The sequence below is a fragment of the Protomyctophum bolini genome, assembly GCF_963924005.1.
Source record: "Protomyctophum bolini genome assembly, chromosome: 3".
NCBI classification, from domain to species: Eukaryota; Metazoa; Chordata; class Actinopteri; order Myctophiformes; family Myctophidae; genus Protomyctophum; species Protomyctophum bolini.
Window position 1 is genome coordinate 14,325,871 of NC_137864.1, and position 20,953 is coordinate 14,346,823.

The 20,953-nt window shown below is 43.6% G+C and overlaps 1 protein-coding gene across 3 annotated transcripts in view; it reads left to right on the forward strand.

The window, feature by feature from the left end:
- klf3 (Kruppel like factor 3 (basic)) overlaps positions 1–19,864 on the forward strand; it is a 23,051-nt gene extending 3,187 nt beyond the window's left edge. For 2 of the 3 annotated variants that reach the window (XM_080760583.1, XM_080760581.1), the window contains exons 2-7: positions 9,233–9,290; positions 10,322–10,804; positions 11,242–11,434; positions 12,298–12,445; positions 17,000–17,166; positions 17,346–19,864. In XM_080760583.1, the coding sequence (XP_080616709.1) occupies positions 9,252–9,290; positions 10,322–10,804; positions 11,242–11,434; positions 12,298–12,445; positions 17,000–17,166; positions 17,346–17,527 (1,212 nt within the window). In that variant the 5' untranslated portion in view covers positions 9,233–9,251 and the 3' untranslated portion in view covers positions 17,528–19,864. Of the gene's footprint in view, positions 1–9,229; positions 9,291–10,321; positions 10,805–11,241; positions 11,435–12,297; positions 12,446–16,999; positions 17,167–17,345 lie in introns of all 3 variants that reach the window. The other variant, XM_080760582.1, reaches the window with a different exon arrangement.
- Positions 19,865–20,953: the final 1,089 nt, after the last annotated feature.

The following is a 20,953-nucleotide window of genomic DNA, read 5'->3' on the forward strand; positions in this document are numbered from 1 at the left end:
ACAAGGGAGCCCAAACTAGAGATTAGGGAGCTATACTGGAGAAAGGAAGGATGGGGGGCCCAAGGAGTGAGCTACAGCATGGGTTAGAAATAGGAAGGGAAACTATAAACGTCAGAGCTTGATTGCAATTCTATAGCAGTTGTTATCAAACCTAGGATCCCTAGTCTAGTATACATTAGGCCACAGACCACCCCTATACCAATAATCTAGCTGTGGACACCCTGGAAGCCCCCCAAGGACCCCTGGGGGTCCCCAGACCCCACTTTGAGAACCACTGATCTGCAGCGAGCTCAATCCAAAGAGTGCTGTGACGCTGTACAAGGCCACGGCAAATTCATAGGTGTATGTAGAAGAAGTCGTACGCTACATTTTTGTTTGACAAAGTATAAACAAGCCTCAACTGTGTGTGTGTGTGTGTGTGTGTGTGTGTGTGTGTGTGTGTGTGTGTGCTCGTGCACGTGCGGCGCGTGTGTGGTCAAGGGAGGTCAGAGAGGAGTGAGATAGAGGAAGCTTGTAGCTTGAGGCCCATGTGTCAGCTAATGGAGATTCTTGAGGAACAAGCTAAACAAAGTGCCTTGAAGTTTTGAACGAACAAGTGGCGACTTCCACAACTGCTCAGTTAAGTCCTCATTGTTGTCAAAGGCAACACATTTGGGTTCATTTGGGTCCATTTCTTCACTCTCAGAGCGATACTTTACGAGTGCAGCGGTGTTTCTCTATCGTCAAATACTGTCATGTTTGTATCATTGTTGTGTTGTCATTAGTACTCATTACTGTTAACAAACGGAGGAGCCTGTTATTAGTTGATAAAGACCCAAAACATGAGAAGTGAAATGAACAAGGATAGAATGGGGCTGAAGTGCTGCAGAATTGCACTTGAAGAGTCAGAGAAAAAACAAATCTGGAAAAAAAGTAGGGGGTAAAAAAAAGACAGATAGAATCAGAGGCTGTGGCATACGGATCGCGTGCACAGATCCGTGTGTGTGTGTGTGGTGTGGTGTGTGTGCGTGTGTGTATTGGGAGGAGGGGGTTAGGCCTAGTGTTCTTGGACAAAACTGTTGTCTGGAGGTTTCTGGTCTCTCTGGTGATCTCATCATCTCCAGCCTGTTGCCATTAGAGAGAGAGTGTGTGTGTGTGTGTGTGTGTGTGTGTGTGTGTGTGTGTGTGTGTGTGTGTGTGTGTGTGTGTGTGTGTGTGTGTGTGTGTGTGTGTGTGTGTGTGTGTGTGTGTGTGTGTGTGTGTGTGGTGTATGTGCTTGTGCATGCGTGCATGTGATAATTTAGACTTTCAGTGATTTAGTGTGTGTATTCTGTTGAGCAAGCAGAAACTTTTTGTGTGTGTGTGTGTGTGTCTGTGTGCACGTGTGTGGTTGAGTCAGTAGCCAGGGACTTAAAGCCGCAATATTTTCCCCTTCAGACATGATGTTTTATATCATTCATGCTTGGCTCTTTTCACACAGAACGAGAGGGAGAAAGAGACATGGATAGAGAGAGAGAGATTGAGAGCAAGACAGATGTCATAATGCATGTTCTATTCAGCACACTGGTTCCCAAACCTTTCAGCTCCATTTGTGTTTGTTTGGGAAAAACACTGTTCTATTCTATTGCTTGCCGCATACAGTAGCAATAGAGAAATGATAATTCAGTGACGATTCACGCTCAAATATTATCGATAATATAAAATAAATATAAAAGAAATGACGTTAAAATAGAAATAAATAAATAAATAAATAAATGTCATGGTATGTTATATTTAAAGGAAAACTGGAAGAAAAAAAAACTCACACATAAGTAAGGAAGACTCCTTAGACCTATATTTTTGGAAGCTGAATAATAATGTGCTCGTGACTCGTGTGAGTTAAAAACGAGCAACATTTAGTTAAAACCTTTTTTCATTGTGATGAATAGCAATGTAAAGTATTGATCCAGGCCAGAAATCAATGGATTGTTTTATAAATAAACATGCTCTTTAAATGCCATCCATGCCCACCCAACTGACCACGTAACACGGCAGCCCGAACGACTGCCGCGTTAGGTGGTCAGATGGGTGGGCCGCGAACCCATTTTCAAGTGGGCCCAGATCCAGAAAAGGAGAACTGAGACAGAGGGAGATAAGGAAAGATGGAGCCAGAGAGACTATGGGTGGTGGAGAGAGGTGTAGTAACAGTGTTTGAGTGGTTTGGGGAGAGTACACGGTAGTTCGACTGACCCAGAGAGACTATGGGTGGTGGAGAGAGGTGTAGTAACAGTGTTTGAGTGGTTTGGGGAGAGTACACGGTAGTTCGACTGACCCAGAGAGACAATATTTACAGACCACACTCGACACACGCAAACACACACCCACATTATGTGCACGGCAGAGCAAATATTCGCTTGGAGTTTATGACTCAGGTATAGCTACATATTTACGAAATAGGAGCAGTAGGAGGCAGTTCCTTCATGTCATCGCGTGTGTGTGGATTGGTTCTCTTTTTGGGACTGTTGTTGTCCAACACTGGTCTGAGATCAGTTCTCCCAGCTCTGCTCAAATTATAAAGTGCAGATGCTGATTCTGAAACGGCTCAGATAGCACAGTACACTTTCACTACAGTATGTGGCTCATGTGTCTGTCTGGATCAAAACATGGAATCATGTGGATCTCGGGATCCACGGCGTGGGAATAGTATAGCTCCAATGTGGAGCTTGGACTTCATGTATAGCCGGCCTGTGTCATCAATCGGTCAGCTATGTCACGTCAGACGTCTACTCTCTGACATATTATCTATGTGACCTCGTGTGACAATTTGGGAGCCTAATCAGAAACCCATTGACTTCCTTTCTAAAAATGTAATCATTTTATATACATTTCAAAAGATGTGCACAAGACATTTGGAGTCCAGGAGTCGGGACACACTCACAGACAGACAGACAGACAGCATATCCCTGGTCTGGATGATCAACACTTACATTATATGTGCTCTCACATTTCACCTACTGTACAGTGTGGCAGGACACTCAGTCAGTGGCGTACAGAAGAGTATGCTAAAGTCATAATTTGCAGAGTTTATCTAACTGTGACTGTCAGGGTATTGTTAGTGTTGGTAAAACCCTAATCCACAGTTTTGGTACTTCCAGCAAGGCAAAACAAACAGTTATTTATTTTAAGTACTAGTTCACCCATCGCGTCTGCGTCTTCACCTCATTCAGCCCAGTGAACCAGTTTTAACACGCTTGTGGCTTTCTAGGCACAGCACATTACCTTCAACCGAGTGAGTTCATCTTACCTGCTATGTCAACGATAAGATGACAGATGGAATCCTTGAGAATAAAGCAGCACACAGTGAGTTATTTCGGGGGGTAGGAGCCAGGTGCATAGGGGACACAGTACAAGCCGGAGTGTTCATTTAGTGTAAGTGGGGAAAAAATGAACACTGCTCGCCTCATCCGTTATCAAACGTTTGTGACGTTCTGTACCGTGTGTGGTGTGTGCTGGGACTGGGAGGAGGTTGGGAATCAGGTTAGATTATCAGCTGATAGTTACAGTATCTGGTAGCTGTCAGTCACTCTGACACTTTCGATGAAATTAATTTCAGCTTCAAAAGTTTTCCTATTACCTGGGGCCACTGCAGTACTAGTCCAGCTTAATTTATGGCATATGACGGCATAATTATTAGGGTTATGTTGTGCACGTACATGTACATACCTACATGTACATCTACACACGTCACACGCAAACCATAAATCTTGAGGGCAAGTCCCAGCCCAAGAACGACATGATTACTTACAATTAATGGAGAGAAAGGTGACACGTCCATAAATGTATCTGTCAAGCAAATATAGATGGTGGAGCGTGATGAGTTTCTGCTGCTTGGTATGTGCGGCACGTGTTTCATGGTATTTTAATATTTGGATTGAGGAGAGTCGACTATGCGCTGAGTATTCAGAAGACGGCCATCTTGCTCTCATGTCTCAAGACCTTTATATTTAGAGTCTGATGGCATTTGTCTTACAAAATGCAGGAATGGAACTGGGTGCGATAAAAGAAAAAGAGAACACGTGTAGGAGCCACTTGTCGGAAAGCCATTTCAGAGTTGGTGTGCAGGAGTTAGATTTTCATTGCACGTTGTATCAAATAAATCAGACTGTGTGTGCAAGGGCCTTTACTCAGGAGGTTGGAAACCTCCAGCCTCTATCAGAGCAGAATTGGACACTGTGTGAATATGATGATCAAATGTTTCACCCTCAAGAAGAATTGTTTGGGTATTTTTTATGCAGAATTCATGAAGGAACATCCACCCTTTTTCAAGCCAAGCATCCTGTTGGCCAGAAATTAGTTTGATTATTTAACAACTTTTTGAACTAAATTTGAATACATTGGACATAAAAGAAACAACACAATAACATTTTAATAATTCTAATTTAGACATCGGGTCATGTTTGGAATTGTTACAGCTGAAATCAATAATATATCGTTATAGCGATATTAACCTGAGGCGAGGCCACAATAAGTGAAGGTGGTGGCAGCATGTGGCCCCCGGGCCGCCAGTTGCCCATGCATGTATGGCGTAATATCAATATTCTATAGACCATAATCTCCTAATTTATCACTTCATGGTCTATTCATAGTACCCTGTCCTATACACTGTAAAATAAGCGTTAACTTTAAAACCCAGAGAGTGGAAAAATGGACCCATAAGCGCAATCAAGCGTTCGATTAACACTGAGGATTTTACTGTGTATTTAGCCTATATTGTTACGTCGAACCATGTTTACCCTAAAATAGAAGAAAAGCTCGACCTCAAGTTGAACTATATTACTGAATAATGACAATACAAAGCCAGATTAGCACACGTAACCTTAAACACACACATGCACGCACACACACACACACACACACACACACACACACACACACACACACACACACACACACACACACGCACATCACTGCAGTCTCCTTTGTTTTATTGGAGCATAGGGTGAGGCGTTGTCACGGCCACGCCCTGCTGCCGATCACCAAAGCACCATCATGCTCTCCTATTGGCCCGTGGACATGCGTGCACGTGTATTGGGTGTGTCTGCCTGTGTTCCCGTCAATTAGTTAATAATTAAAGGCTAACCTGTCTTGACTGTGGACCTTAACCAGGTTACACACACATTTTATATGTCTATTTTATATATATAATGTATTATATACAATACATATTGTACAGTATTTCCCTCATACATCATTCAGATCAGTACTACGTTAAGTACCGTAACTAAGTGATTGTGACACACACACACACACTGAGACATACGGTAGGTAGGTAACGTTAGGCCTCAGGGTAGATTCTTTCAGTGTTCATGTTGAGCTTCATGCATCAGTGAACATAGAGCCAGACACAGAGGCTCTGCAATACATGTGATCATTGCCAGTGGTGGAAAGTAACTAAGTACGTTTAGTTATACTTTACTGGAGTATTTCCAACCTACTGCCTCTCAGGGGAAAATACTATACTTTTACTTCACTACAATTATTTGCAAACTTTAGTTACTAGTTGGTTTGTAGATTAAGAATATTATTACAAAACAACTATATATATGTTGGTCATTTGAAGCTCACGTTGTGAATAGGATGCATTGTGAGCTTGTAGATCGGCTATTTTCTAAACATTCTGAACGTGTGAAATGGGACATTCTACAGTACACAATGAGTACTTTTCCTTTTGGTGCTTTAAGTATATTTTGACAATTGACATTACTGTACTTTTACTCAAGTAATTTTATTTTATTTTTTGTATTTACAGAGACTATTTCTACATTGCAGTATTGATACTTTTACTTAAGTAAAAAGTACTTTTTCCACGCACGCACGCACTATGGAATACAATACTTGCACGTACAGTATGCACGCACGCATATACACACACATGCACCTATACTACACACACAACACACAGTCAACATAAGCACACCTGGACCTTTGAAAGCTGTGAAACCTCATCCTTTTTCTTGACTTTCTTCTCCGTCTCAAAACACTGTGTAATTGACAGAGCCTGAGGTGATGGAGCCGTGGCAGCGGCATGGTGGCCGTGGCAGCGTATGTGCGTGACTGTGCGTGTGCACGTGCGCTCGCTCATCATGCCTGTGTTTTTGCACATGCATGCACGTTGGGCGGTCGTGCACACGCTACAGTTAATGGTGAGCTCCCGGATTTAGCCTGGTTGTCAAAAAGACTGCAGTGGTGGAAAAACTCAAAAACTCAAAATGTTTTCTTAAGTAAAATACTCAATATATAATAATCAATACTGGCATATAGAAATACTCCATTACAAGTAAAAGTCCAGAAGTTAAAATATATTGGCATCGAAATGTGCTTAAAGTAAACCCAAAGTTAAAGTACTGCAATATGCAGAATATGCAGTAATGCAGAATGTCTCATTTCAAGTTTTCAAATGTATACAAATATTTAACAGATCTACAAGCTCACTATGCGTCACGATGCGACGCATTGTGAGCTTGCGGATCGTCTATTTTCAAATGGCCGAAATGTGCTGAAGTGGTTAATGTATGCTTTGTAATAATAATCAAAATGTACAAAGTAACTATAGTAACTAAAGTTGTCAAATAATTGTAGTGAAGTAAAAGTACAACATTTGCCTCTGAAATAAATGTAGTGGAGCAGAAGTAAAAGCACTGAAAAGTTGACATACTCAAGTCAAGTACAAATACCTCAAAATTGTACTTAAGTGCAGTACTTGAATAAAGGTTACTTTCCACCACTGCAGAACTGCCACGTTGAGTTGATGGCGGGAGCTGGAGCTCTGTGCCAATGTGCCATAAGCCTTCCAGCTGGAGCTCTGTGCCAATGTGCCATAAGCCTTCCAGCTGGAGCTCTGTGCCAATGTGCCATAAGCCTTCCAGCTGGAGCTCTGTGCCAATGTGCCATAAGCCTTCCAGCTGGAGCTCTGTGCCAATGTGCCATAAGCCTTCCAGCTGGAGCTCTGTGCCAATGTGCCATAAGCCTTCCAGCTGGAGCTCTGTGCCAATGTGCCATAAGCCTTCCAGCTGGAGTTCTGTGCCAATGTGCCATAAGCCTTCCAGCTGGAGCTCTGTGCCAATGTGCCATAAGCCTTCCAGCTGGAGCTCTGTGCCAATGTGCCATAAGCCTTCCAGCTGGAGCTCTGTGCCAATGTGCCATAAGCCTTCCGGGTCCACTTGGGTCAGTGTCAACATACTCACAGTTAAATTAACTGACGGCTTTACTGTGTGTGGTATTTGGATTCTAATGCCCAAACCACACCAGTTGCAACTCCTTGCAACAAGTGGTTGCATTGGTGTGGTTGACCTTAATACGGTTTTGTTGCTGCAAGTAGTTGCATTTGTCTGGTTGACCTTAAAACGGTTTTGTTGCTGCAAGGAGTTGCAACTGGTGTGTTTTGGGCTTAAATCCTCAGTCTTAAAGGGGAATACTACTCATTTTCAACATTGAACTATGTCATTAATATACCTTAGAGACTGTGGAAATAATTTAAAAAAAGGCCCCCCATTCTGTTCTACCAAGAACTGGAGGTCTAGAAGTTGGGGTCATGTGATCAGTGACATAGTTGTTGTTTGTGACATCAGTGACGTGTGGGTCCACTTGGACCTCGCAGAGTCGCAGCGCCAGCATCTTGTGTGCAGGCTTCTCTCTGACTCTGTCCATGTTGTCGTCATGTCTTTGAAGTAGCCTCCGTGTGCTTCTCTGACTCTGTCTATGTTGTCGTCATGTCTTTGAAGTAGCCTCCGTGTGCTTCTCTGACTCTGTCCATGTTGTCGTCATGTCTTTGAAGTAGCCTCCGTGTGCTTCTCTCTGACTCTGTCCATGTTGTCGTCATGTCTTTGAAGTAGCCTCCGTGTGCTTCTCTGACTCTGTTCATGTTGTCGTCATGTCTTTGAAGTAGCCTCCGTGTGCTTCTCTGACTCTGTCCATGTTGTCGTCATGTCTTTGAAGTAGCCTCCGTGTGCTTCTCTGACTCTGTTCATGTTGTCGTCATGTCTTTGAAGTAGCCTCCGTGTGCTTCTCTCTGACTCTGTCCATGTTGTCGTCATGTCTTTGAAGTAGCCTCCGTGTGCTGCTGAAAGGGTCAAAGGACACATGGTTCTGAAGATGAAAGACTTGACAGTGTGAGAACGACGTTATGTACGCAAGAGAACGAGAGAGTGCAGTATAGGAGGAGAGGATGTGAAAATATCATATGCAAAATGTCTGACGTTATTCATGGAGATGTACGTACAGTACATGGCTACACGCATGATATGTACTGTAATGTACTGTACTGTACTGTGTACACTACACTACACACACACACACACACACACACACACACACACACACACACACACACACACACACACACACACACACAAGCAGCCTCCTGTCTGCTACAGTATACTTAACTTCAAACCTCTAGTTATAGTAGTTAACTTTTCATCACTTCCCTCTCGCTTCTTTCTTCTTTTTTTGTGAAAGAGGGCTAGATTCCAATCGGGTGTCATCACAAAAAGTGTCTCTTTGTCTTGTCTGCCTAAGTGCCTACACCCTACAGTATGTGTCTTTTCTTTCTGCCTGTGGGTGTTTGCGTGCGTCGCATACATTGCAAAATGCAGCAGAGAAGTGGCGCAATTTATGTCCTGGGAATAGATTATTTTGAATTGGCAATATTTACCTTTTGAAAAATGTACATCAACAAAAATCTGTTCGGGGCTCTCCTCAGGCAAAGGAAGAGTTGCGCCCAGGATTACAGTTTATTCAATTGGCACCTGGTGAAAATATGGGTTGCAAAATCGTGGGATAAAATATTTAAAATTGAGATTAAAAAACGGTGACAACTTTAGTTCACAACAGTGACCACCAGCACTGAGGCTAATTATACATCTTTGTATGACCACGGCACTCTCTAAAAGCAAAAATAGCAGATTTTCAACCGTTTCAACAGTGATTTACGGAGAGCAGCGTGATCTTACCATAAGACTTTAGTCCACACTCCCAGTCATTAACCTAGTGACTGTGTGTGACTGTGTGTGTGTGTGTGTGTGTGTGTGTGTGTGTGTGTGTGTGTGTGTGTGTGTGTGTGTGTGTGTGTGTGTGTGTGTGTGTGTGTGTGTGTGTGTGTGTGTGGGGGGGGGGGGGGGGGGGGTGGGTGTTTTAAAGAGAATGCTGGGTACGCTATTAATAATGGTTATGTTTCAGAATGTGACTGATGATTGTTTGTCTCCCTTGTTTCCAGCAGGAGTTTGGCCTCTGCAGCCATGCTGATGTATGACTACGCACTGAAGACAGAAATGGAGGTACGAGTGCTTTTCATGTTTTCCTCTGTTGTCGCTGAGGGAGCACACAATTTAACCTCTTTGTAACCTGGCGTCTTCCTGTTCTGGGCATGTCATGATTATGGGTGACAATAGCGGAACTATACGGTCTCACAATGTGCCCCGATGTGATGCATTGTGTAGATCTGTTTTCATGAAGTATATTATAGGACTTAAGTGTTTAAGTGAGGGTGTAAAACGGACAAAATTGACTATTAGGTGTGCATTTGGTACTATGTTGTACAAAGCACAACAGGCCTGGACATGTTTCTTACCACCATACAGTAAACCTAACCTGCTTAATCTCACACGTGCACACACACACACACACACACACACACGCACGCATGCACGTGCGCAGCCGCGCACACACACGCACATGCGTACACACGCACACAACCACCATGTGTCTAGACAGGCTGGTTCCCACATTCCAGCTCTTCCTGGACAAACAGGCTTCTGAACACCGGACATTTGCATACAATGGATGCACGCTGCCAGCCAGTAGGCTAATAACACACACATGCTCATAGACATAACTGTTGGACAGTCGTAAACACACATGTTCTGGCTGCCTCGGCTTCTTTCCAGTTTTTTTGTTTAAGCCATTTTGACCTGGTGCAACGTTGTTATGCCTTTGAATCCGGGAGCTACCTCTGTGTCTCATTAGTTATTGCTATACTGTACATGTAGCAACATAATTATTATTTCTTTAATATTTTTCACTATGTCCATAGTGTGTGCACAAACTTTGTCCTACACAAACATTAAAATTCCATTGACAATGAATGGACAATTTTGAGTGTTTGTGTAAACACAAACATTGATGACGAAGGTAAGGACGCAAAATTGTGATTGGCCGGAATGATGTATGAGAATTTCAATGTTTTCAGAAACCTTAGGTTAGGTTTTAGAAGGCGTTTTTTCGGCCTTAGGTCTAAATTCAATGTGAAACAGAAATGTGAAAGTTTCCTCTCTCTCTCTCTCTCTCTCTCTCTCTCTCTCTCCTTCAGTCACTATACCCATCATTAGTGAAGACCCCGGAGGCCTACGGAGTGATCTACTCCCACCTGGCCGGCACGGCCCACCTCTACCACCCCACGCACACACAGGCGTACACGGCGGCCGTGCGGCACACGCAGGCGCGCGGCGGTAGCCCCGCGGCGGGCGTGCACGGCCAGATGGAGCCGGTGGACCTGTCGCTCAGCAAGCGCTCCTCCTCCTCCTCCTCCTCGGCCGCGTCGTCCCCGCCCTGCTCCTCCGCCTCCTCCCCGGACTCCTCGCGGAGCTCCCCGCCGTCGCCCTACAGTCCCAGGAGGGGCCGCGAGTCCCCGGCGGCCGCGGCGCGCCGCAGCCCCCCGGGGCAGCTCCATCTGCAGCAGCATCAGCACCATCACCACCACCACCCGCAGCACTCTCCCCCCATCACGCTGCACCCCGCCTCCTCCCTCCAGTACCCCACCATGCTGATCGGATCGGGCTCCCGGGTCATCCAGGTAGGGCTTTTCACTGAGCAAAACCAAACAAACACTAAGCTATGATGACCAATTTTGCCAACCAATAAAGCCTAGGCTAAAATGTTAGGGAGGGATTAGTGGAGAAGAGATCCAGTAGAACTAACAGACAAGTCATTTCATTTCATGCATGCTTGCATGCTGAAAATAGCCGAGCTTGTAGATCAGCTATTTTCAGCATGAAAACCAAGTGCAAAATCAGCCAATATGACGACATCAAGGCCCGCCGAGATACATTTTAGTCGGCTAAATCAACTGTAGATTCAGTCGACTAAAATCCTATGTGACATTTAGTTGACTAAAACCAGACTAACATTTCAGATGACCAAAATATAACTCAAACTAAATTTACGTTTCATTCAAAAGACTATGACTAAACTAAAAAATCTAAATGTTTCCACACTGATTCCTTCCCCCAGGGGTCGGGGGTCATGCTGTCTCCGGTGGTGCTGCAGTCCCTGCCCGTGCTCTACCCCTCGCCGCTGCACCTGCATCAGCCCATCATGCTCACCGGCGTCGCCCCCGGCAACGACGACGAGCATCACCATCACCATCATCATCATCACCACCACCAACGGCAGCAGGGAGGAGGAGGCCGCGAGCACAAGACGGGTAGGACAGACAGAAATCCTTTATTTACCCAGGGTAGTAGCTGAGCACAAGTGCTCATTTTCACATGTGCACATAGAGACACACACATTAGAACCTGGGAGCTGACCAGTATAACCACAGTCTTTAGGCTGTTGACTAAGCAGCTCCACTGGAGTAGTTGGGGGGTTCAGTGCCTTGTTCAAGGGCACTTCGGCGGTGTTGGTGAGTGATGACCATCACTTCCCGACCCAGATTCTTCCTGCCCGTCTGGGGAATCGAACCGGCAACCTTTCGGCAACAAGGGCGCTCCTCTGACCCTTAGGCCACCGCTGCCCTGTTCCCTGTCATGGGAACAGGTCATTTGGTCTGGGAACAGGTCATGGGAACAGGTCTGGGAACGGGTCATGGTGGTCATATTCTATAACTTATAATTGGCTGTTGATGGTGACGTAATTAAGATATGTTTCAATGGCGGGTGGGAAAAAGGTTATGTATGTATGTATACATCTGAGTATAAAGATGTAACTTGAAAGTAGTATCAACAGCCAATTATGAGTTATACAATATGACCACCATGACTTCCACGACCACCATACATACACCACAATACTTGAGCGCTTTGCTTGCGCAAGTAATAACATAGTCAATAATTTAACATTCATTCACATTAACATGTTAAAAAGGATTTAATGTTAACATTCATTTCACATTAAATAATTTAAAGGTATGTTGTTTTTTCATAAATGCAATTGATCACCTCAATACGTCAATAGTCCAATCTGATCTCGCCACCCCCCCCCTCCCCCCCCTGATGTAAGCATCCACTCATGGCTTAATGTAACAGTCCTTGACCAACAGTATCTTTTTGTGTGTGATCTTTCCAGCACTCTGTATGAAGGCCATGGAAGACGACGCCCCCGAACTTCAGAAGCCAATCAAAACAGAGCCTCGCCCTGAGCACACTCATGACTCCTACAACAGCCACGAGATGACATCACACCCAGTCATCAGTATACCACGTACCTATAGCGAGTGAGTCACTCAGTGGTATACACACGCACGCACGCACACACACACACACACACACACACACACAGCGTACGTGTGCGAAAATCGGTTATTTGTGGGGTAATTTGGCATGGTTCTGGCACGGTTCTATATGTTACTTTGCCCAAATATTTACCTACACGCTCATTCATCAGCAGCATCACATGTGCTGCAGTGCAGAATGTGAAAGATGGTAAAAGTCTTGTGTACAGTATATTCCTTTTGTCCAGTCTGGTGGTGTGGTGTTGTTATGTTTTACACACGTTGACAGGTTCGAGGGGGCTCCCGACGGCCGGGCGTCGCTTCCTCCTCCTGTCAGTGACTGGAGGAGGCCACGTCACTGACGGGAGGAGGAAGCGACTCCAGGACACCGGGGGCCCCCTAGCCCCCTATTGCAACCCTATGCAAGTTTCGCCTCTGCCAGTGTCTCTTTCTTGTCATGTAGACACCAGTGTCTTTTGTTGAGATTCTGAATTCTTAACCCCACTGAGTCCCCATCTTTAAACCAATCCAGTAACTTTGGTAGGCACAGGGCTGGGCATGGATGAGATTGTAAATACCACAATTTATTGATTTCACTGGCATTCTTTGAGCTTTTGGACAGGCTTGTCTTTCGGCTCGGCTTCAAAGTGTTTGGTAGAATTCGCAAGTAATAGCAAGTGTTAACAAGTATTACTTGACAGGGATCGCGACGTGAACGCTTCTACCTTGTTGAACTTGCAGAGTTCAACAATAATGCAAAAGACTGTGTAAAGAAATGGGTAACTGTCATCTAACCAGGCACATGCTTTAAAGGCACGAAAAGAAGAAGATTGATTTCACTGCAGATAGTCTACATATTACATTTAATCATCCTTAACCCCTGAATTCATTATTTCAATAGAGTAAAAATCTATTTGATGGCCTTCCTGCCCTGACATTTGGCCTTTGTGCCCTAAAAAAATGCACAACTCCTGGTCAGGAGAGATATGGCTAAGTGCTATCATTTCATTTCAGTTCCGATTCTTCATCTTTTTATCTTCTTTCTATAGCAGGGCAGACCGTTTTCTTGTACTGATACGCTGCAGTAGTTAGTCCCTCACCTGGCCCATGTTAAGTTGATTAGTCCCTCACCTGGCCCATGTTAAGTTGATTAGTCTCTCACCTGGCCCATGTTAAGTTGATTAGTCCCTCACCTGGCCCATGTTAAGTTGATTAGTCCCTCACCTGGCCCATGTTAAGTTGATTAGTCCCTCACCTGGCCCATGTTAAGTTGATTAGTCCCTCACCTGGCCCATGTTAAGTTGATTAGTCCCTCACCTGGCCCATGTTAAGTTGATTAGTCCCTCACCTGGCCCATGTTAAGTTGATTAGTCCCTCACCTGGCCCATGTTAAGTTGATTAGTCCCTCACCTGGCCCATGTTAAGTTGACGCTTTCTGTCACAGTGTTGAAAGGAATGCGAGGTGAGGTGACTTTAGAATAATTTAACAACACAAAGGGCTATAGAGAATAGCTGTCACAACAATAACACACTTCACTTGAAATACCAACATAGACCCTGCATTCCCAGACACATATACCAACAAGTCTATGTGTACAGTCACCCACTACTCTTATTCTTCTGTACACATACCTGTACAGTAAACAAAATGCACACGTTATGTATTTGTTTTGTATTTAAAATCTTACGGTTGGGACATAGTCAAATCCTGAGCAATCAATTCATTCTCACTTCCCTGAATGTAGACATGAACCCATGTGAAGGCCTTTCTGACAACCTCCTCCTACGCTTCCTGCTTCTTCCACCTCCACTTCCTGCTGGTTCGGGACTTCCTGCCTGTTTCATTGTCCTGACTTTACCCCCCCCACCCCAACCCCCCCCCCCATCCTTCCATTTTGTACTTCCTCCTCATCATCACTTCCTCTTCCTCCTCGTGCTACTCGGCTCCTCTTCATCTTCCTCTTAATCTCTGTTCCTTCATGTTGTTCTCCCGTCGACGTCGCCACGCACTGAACATACCCAATCTACAAGCCCACGACACGTCGCGGACACGCCACGCTGTCGGCTTGTAGATCAGGTATGGCCGACATGTGACACCGCCATAGAACGAAGTTTATTTCCTAGAAAGAGCAATTATGGGGAGAGGGAGACCGTAATGATGGAATGTTGCCAGTTGGTTCTTGTTTTTCTGTGTGTGGTTGGGTGGGGGGTTGGGTTGGGCAGGGCTGGGTTGGGGTCATGTGTTGTTTGTGTGTGAGTGAGTGGAAGGACTTCCTTATTTGGGTTTACATTCGTGTGCTACTTGTAGAGCTATCTTTATGAGAACCAAACGTCCTCAGAAGGATAGAAGGATGTGATAAATTATGCAAAGTGAGGACATTTCTGCTCACTTTTCAAGAGGCTGTTTTAGGGTTCAGACTTTTGGTCTGCACACTGTCACACCGTGTTTTATTTCTTATTTTACTTTATTCACGTTGGTTTAAACAGCTGTTTGTGTCATAAGTACTTCCAAACAGAGTGTGAATATTACGGAATATTATGGTCGATAATGTGATGATTTATTGATTGATATGTTTATTAACAAAAAATACATACATCCCCATCGAAAGGATAAAACACAAAAATACTGAAAGCATAGTCTCCATTGCAGTCGCTTATACAATGTGAGATGTGTATGAAGAGTGATAATGAGTATGTGTCATCGTAGGTCAGTGGTTCTCAACCTTTTCAGGCCGTGATCCCCCAAAAGAATCAGATACCGGGGGGCGGGGTCCCACCCTGACAAGCACTTGGAATGTAGAAGTTGAGGCATTACATTTAGTTTGACTCGGTTCCACAGATATTGTGAAAACAGCAGTTCTACAGTATGCGTTGTGAGCTTGTAGATCTGCTATTGCTAATGTTTGCCTCTTCCTTAGCTTTTCATGCAATAATGATTTTCTTTTTGTATTAAAAGGGTCTTAAAAGTGCTTAAATTGTCTCATGTGGGGACCCCTCCAAGATCATGTGGTGATCAACAGTTTGCAAACCACTGGTTCCCAAACACTGGGTCACGGACCCATTTTTATGGCTCACTTTATTCTTTGTTTCCTAGATTTAGTTTCTAATTATTACTATTTCAAAACATTTTAAAAAAACATTTTAAAAAAAGCAAAAATGTTCATGAATTAAAAAGAAAGTTCAATGATTTCTTTCAGTAATTTAATGAAGAATAGGAATTAAGGAAAGGAAATTCCATAAATTAGAAAACAAATGTTTAAAGCAGTACTGAAAATAGCCGATCTACTACAGTACGGTTGTTTACCCCAGTCACTGATACTAAAATCTGATATTTTATTTTTCTATGAATCTGTGACTTGACACCCATACTGTTATAAAACGAAAATGAAAAGATTTTGAAAAGAAAGAAAATAGCCGATCTACAAGCTCACAACGTGGCGCGCAGCGACGTGTTGTGAGCTTGTAGATCGGCTATTTTCACTAGTTTGGGTCCCAGGGAGACATCAAATTTCTCTTTTGGGTCACGGGCTAAAAAGTTTGAGAACCGCTGGTCGTGTAAGCGGTACAGAAAACATGTACATAGGTGTGCGTGTGTGCAGGCTCTGTTCTCCCTCCTGAGGTTGTCAGGGTATCGTGGCTGTTCTACCGGCTGCCCACGTTGTCACTATGCCAGATAACTGGATCCTTAACAGGAAGTGGGCGTGTACATGGCTGTCACAATTCCGCCCTTCAAAACACAGTCACACATCATCGACAATGTAAACATGAGGGTATTGAGAAATAGGTCAGGTTGTAATGTATGTAATGTAATGTATGTAATGATCGGTTCCGGGAAATAAGTGTAGTGTGTGTGTGTGTGTGTGTGTGTGTGTGTGTGTGTGTGTGTGTGTGTGTGTGTGTGTGTGTGTGTGTGTGTGTGTGTGTGTGTGTGTGTGTGTGTGTGTGTGTGTGTGTGTGTGTGTGTGTGTGTGTGTGTGTGTGCGTGTGCGTGCGTGTGCGTGTGTGCGTGTGCGACCGTGCGTGTGCGCGCGGCCGCGCGCGTCTCTCTCTCTCTGATATTCTCTTTATTATATATATCTCTATTTTTACACAGAACTGTACTGTGAAGGATTCATATTTCAACACTTAACGTCTTACACATGTACACGTGCACGCACACATTATTATCTCACACACACACACACACACACGCGCGCGCGCGCGCTCGTGCGCGAGCAATGTGCATAAGCAGTGTGGAAGAAGAGTGCTTCGTTGGCCATTGGATGTGTATTATTGCACTATGTTATTTTATTCTGTTGTATGGGGGTTATTGCGCTGACAAGCAGTGTTTCTACTCAGCATTTGCCAGGTTATTGTGTGGGTGGAATAGGCTATCTCTCACTCCACCCCCCCCCCCCTCTCTCTCACACAATCTCTAGATAGAGATCAGCGATGGCTTTGATCAACACACTAGAATTACACACCAGCACCCCCTGCTGTTCAAAGACAACACCTGAATAGAAAGCCATAATCTATTCTAATCTCTCTCTCTCTCTCTCTCTCTCTCTCTCTCACCAGGGGTAACAACCCATCAGTAATAGTCCACTCTGGCAGTAAGCACCCGCTCCCAGTCGACTCTCCAGATTCACTGAAGAAGCGACGAATTCACTGCTGTGATTTTGGAGGCTGTAATAAAGTGTACACTAAAAGCTCCCACCTCAAAGCACACCGCAGGACACACACAGGTGAGATCCTACTGTAAGGTAGAAAAGACAGTTATCGAAAGTAATATTTAATATTAAAATAAACACTTTTTATAGGCAGCTTTCTGTGTCTGTGAGTACCACAGTTTTACACCCTTACTAACCTTCTGTCCATCTCCCTTCCTTGTCTGCTGTGTGTTCTGCCTACTGTCCTTCTCAAGGCGAGAAGCCGTACAAGTGCATGTGGGAAGGCTGCACGTGGAAGTTTGCCCGGTCGGACGAACTGACGAGACACTTCCGCAAGCACACGGGCGTCAAACCGTTCCAATGTCCCGACTGCGAGCGCAGCTTCTCCCGCTCTGACCACCTGGCGCTGCACAAGAAACGCCACCTCTTGGTGTAAAGACATGCGCAGCGCGACCACCTGGGAACGCCACGTGACTGTAGCACAGCTCATGCCAGACGTCGTGGTGGTGGACTGCACAACGTTTTAGGAGCCAGGAGGAGTTTAGGATCTGACTTTGACCATGGGACCGGCGCAGAGTTAGAGGAGGAGTTCCTCAGGGTGCAGGTCCAAGCCCTTTTCACCTCTTTTAAGAGCTGGCGTCACCCAACCATCCATCCATCCATCCATTCCTCCATCCACCTGCTCTATCATGTAGTAGTTACCTTTTTGGTTCCCTGAGTACATTTTAGTAGGAGATCCTTCTGACATTATGAACAGGAGGAGGCGCTAAACTCTGACCTCTGACGCAAAGAAGAGCCCGGGCAAGTTTTAGCAGAGAGGCTGCAGGATCTCAGCTGGTCTGAGAGCAGCACCCTCTTCAGGCCAGAGAACCAAACTACAGTACATCAATGTCCCATTTACAGTATGACACAGACACACACACACACACACACACACACACACAGCATTCTTAAGCTTCACAAATAAGCTCTTATTTTTCTTCAAGCAGATGAACTCGTTCAAAATTATATTTTATACGTAAAGCTTCATTAAACACGCACGCACACGCACACACATTTCTTTATGCCAGCTAAACCAGTATAATGTGAAATGGCTATGTTTTCCTGAGCAGGAAAACTTTTTCAGAATGTATATGTCACATGATACTTACTGTATACATTGTGTCATACACAAACATCACCAGTACTTTCCCTGTATTGCTAGTAGTACTGCACAGCTCATCTGCCTCTATACCAGCTCAATGCAGTACCATGAAGAATGTCATCAAACTTGTACGCGTATTAGACTGTATACACACTTTTGAGCTGTGTCTATCTCTTCCTCTTTCTCTCGTGTACATGTACAGTACATGCAGTGCAGTCGTGCACGCACGCACACACATACTCATACGCGCACACCTACACAATCAACAGAAAGCGGGCACTTAGTTGTAGTAGTCTCCTTGGTTTTTGTTAGTTGGGTTGAAATTGGGATCTCTTCCGTTCACAGAGTGAAGTGTTCTTATCGTTGCGTTGAGAAATGTGAAATCTAAGTTGATATACGCAGGGGCATTATTGTACGGTAAGGAAAGAGACCAGTCGCTTGGTTTTAGGGTAAAGGCAAAGAAATGTATATGTTTTATGTCAAGTGTATGTATCTATGATATATCTTTGTTTTGGAGTTTTTTTTTATGTGGCACAGTGGTATTCTTTTTCTATCTTATGACACTTTTTATAAAGGGGGGTGGGGTGCAAGGTGCAAAGCAGGGAATGTTGCTCTTGATTTGTGTATTTTTTTTGGGGGGGGGGGGGGGGGGGGGTCACCAGAAGGTGCAGGGTTTTATTCCAAACCACTATTCAGTACGTCCATTTTGGAAAGCAAAGCAAGTCCCTGTGTCATTAGCCTGTTTCAAGGGTTAGGGTTACCCTAACCCTAATCCTAACCCATGTTTTGTAAATTGTATGTAATTAACATACATCTCAAGGTAGGTAGGAAAAGTGTTTTCACTTTGATGTGAGCGAAATTATAAATTATTACAACAAATAGCAAGAGAAAGTGGCAATGTTTTGGAGCAAAACTATATATATATTTGTTTTCAACTTCTGTTGAACAAAACAAACTTTGTACACAAGAGCTTAATTGTACGTATGTCTTCAGGAGAATGTGCACTTTATTAAAAAAAAAAACATTCCCAAAGCCAAACATTTATTAATAGTCACATAAATTTAGCTTTATTGATGGTTTGATCGATCGGCTTGATTTGAAATATTCACCAGGGTAATTCTTAATATTGTGTCATTTTCTGGCATTTTTATTCCAGGAGAGGGAGAGACCCATTTTCCATGCCTCACATCCTCATGAAATCTCTCTTTCTTACTCTTGCACACACACACACGCACTCTCTCCCTCTCTCCCTCTCTGAATGTAGCATCTTAAGTGATCTATATCCTCTCCTGGTAATTTTTACAGTTTAGTGTGTAAGTTTGTCTTTTTGTATCTCCCTAAATTCTATAAGTTGTAATATATTTTATAAGTGATTATTAGACTGAAAGGGCAATTAAAGGTTTTTTATTAAGCATGGTTTTGATCATAACAATGGATATTATACATTTCTATAAAGTTGTGACTATATGTGACTATATGAAATCTCTCTTAATCTAAGTTGGCAATTCAAAGGGAACATATTAAACTGTGAACATATACTGTACAGATTTATTTGCAGTTTTGCATATCATTTTATCATTTAAGATATTCATACATTTAATAAAAATGACAATATTTGCAGAACTTTAATGCATCCCCACTTTGGTTTGTGTGTGTTTGTGTGTGTGTGTGTGTGTGTGTGCGTGCATGTGTGCGTGCGTGCACTCGCAAGCACGATAAAATATTGCATGAACAATGATTTAATGTACTACAAATTCCCAGCAAACTTTTTTGCATATCATTTTATCATTTAAGATATTCATACATTTAATAGAAGTGACAATATTTGCAGAACTTCAATGCATCCCCACTTTGGTGTGTGTGTGTGTGTGTGTGTGTGTGTGTGTGTGTGTGTGTGTGTGTGTGTGTGTGTTGTTTATTTCATATTAACATATTGAGACAGACAATATATTTATTGTATGAAAAACGAATCCACTATTATAACTGGTAATTCAGTCAGAAACACTGCAACACATGGAATACGAAGTTTAACTTGGCGTGGGGTGACAACAAGCTATCACTACACCTGCATGGGAAAAACTGAATCCATTCTCTTCGGATCAAATAGTAATCTCAGCCAGGCAGACGGCTTCTCAGTTAAAGTGGGGGTGACAATATTATCACAGAAAAATATGAAATTACCTACCTATAGGTTCCATCCTGGAGGCAAATTTCCTGTGATAAAATGGCCACCAATGTAATCAAAAAAAGTCCTGTACAGGATCTCCTCACTGTCACATTAATCAAAACAAAAATGTTTGAATAAAGTGCTCTACACAAACATTAAAAGTCCATAGACGTGGCTATAGTATAGTCTACCATATGACATAATAAAGTGCTATAAACAAACATTAAAAGTCCATAGACTTGGCTTCTATTACCATTATGACATCTATCTAGTGTAGAGGACAGAGTAAAGCAACTATACACAGGACCATGAAAATCTTTGTGTTGTCCTTTTAGCACCATTGTATAATCGTACACGGCACTATTTGCAAACTGTTAATAAAGTATTAAATACAAATAAAAACACAAATCAAAAGAGTCTATGTTTATTACGGTTATCAATGAAAAACGAGGGCTCGTCCGGGATTTGAACCCGGGACCTCTCGCACCCTAAGCGAGAATCATACCCCTAGACCAACGAGCCAGTGTGTTTGCAGGAGGAAATACAATTAT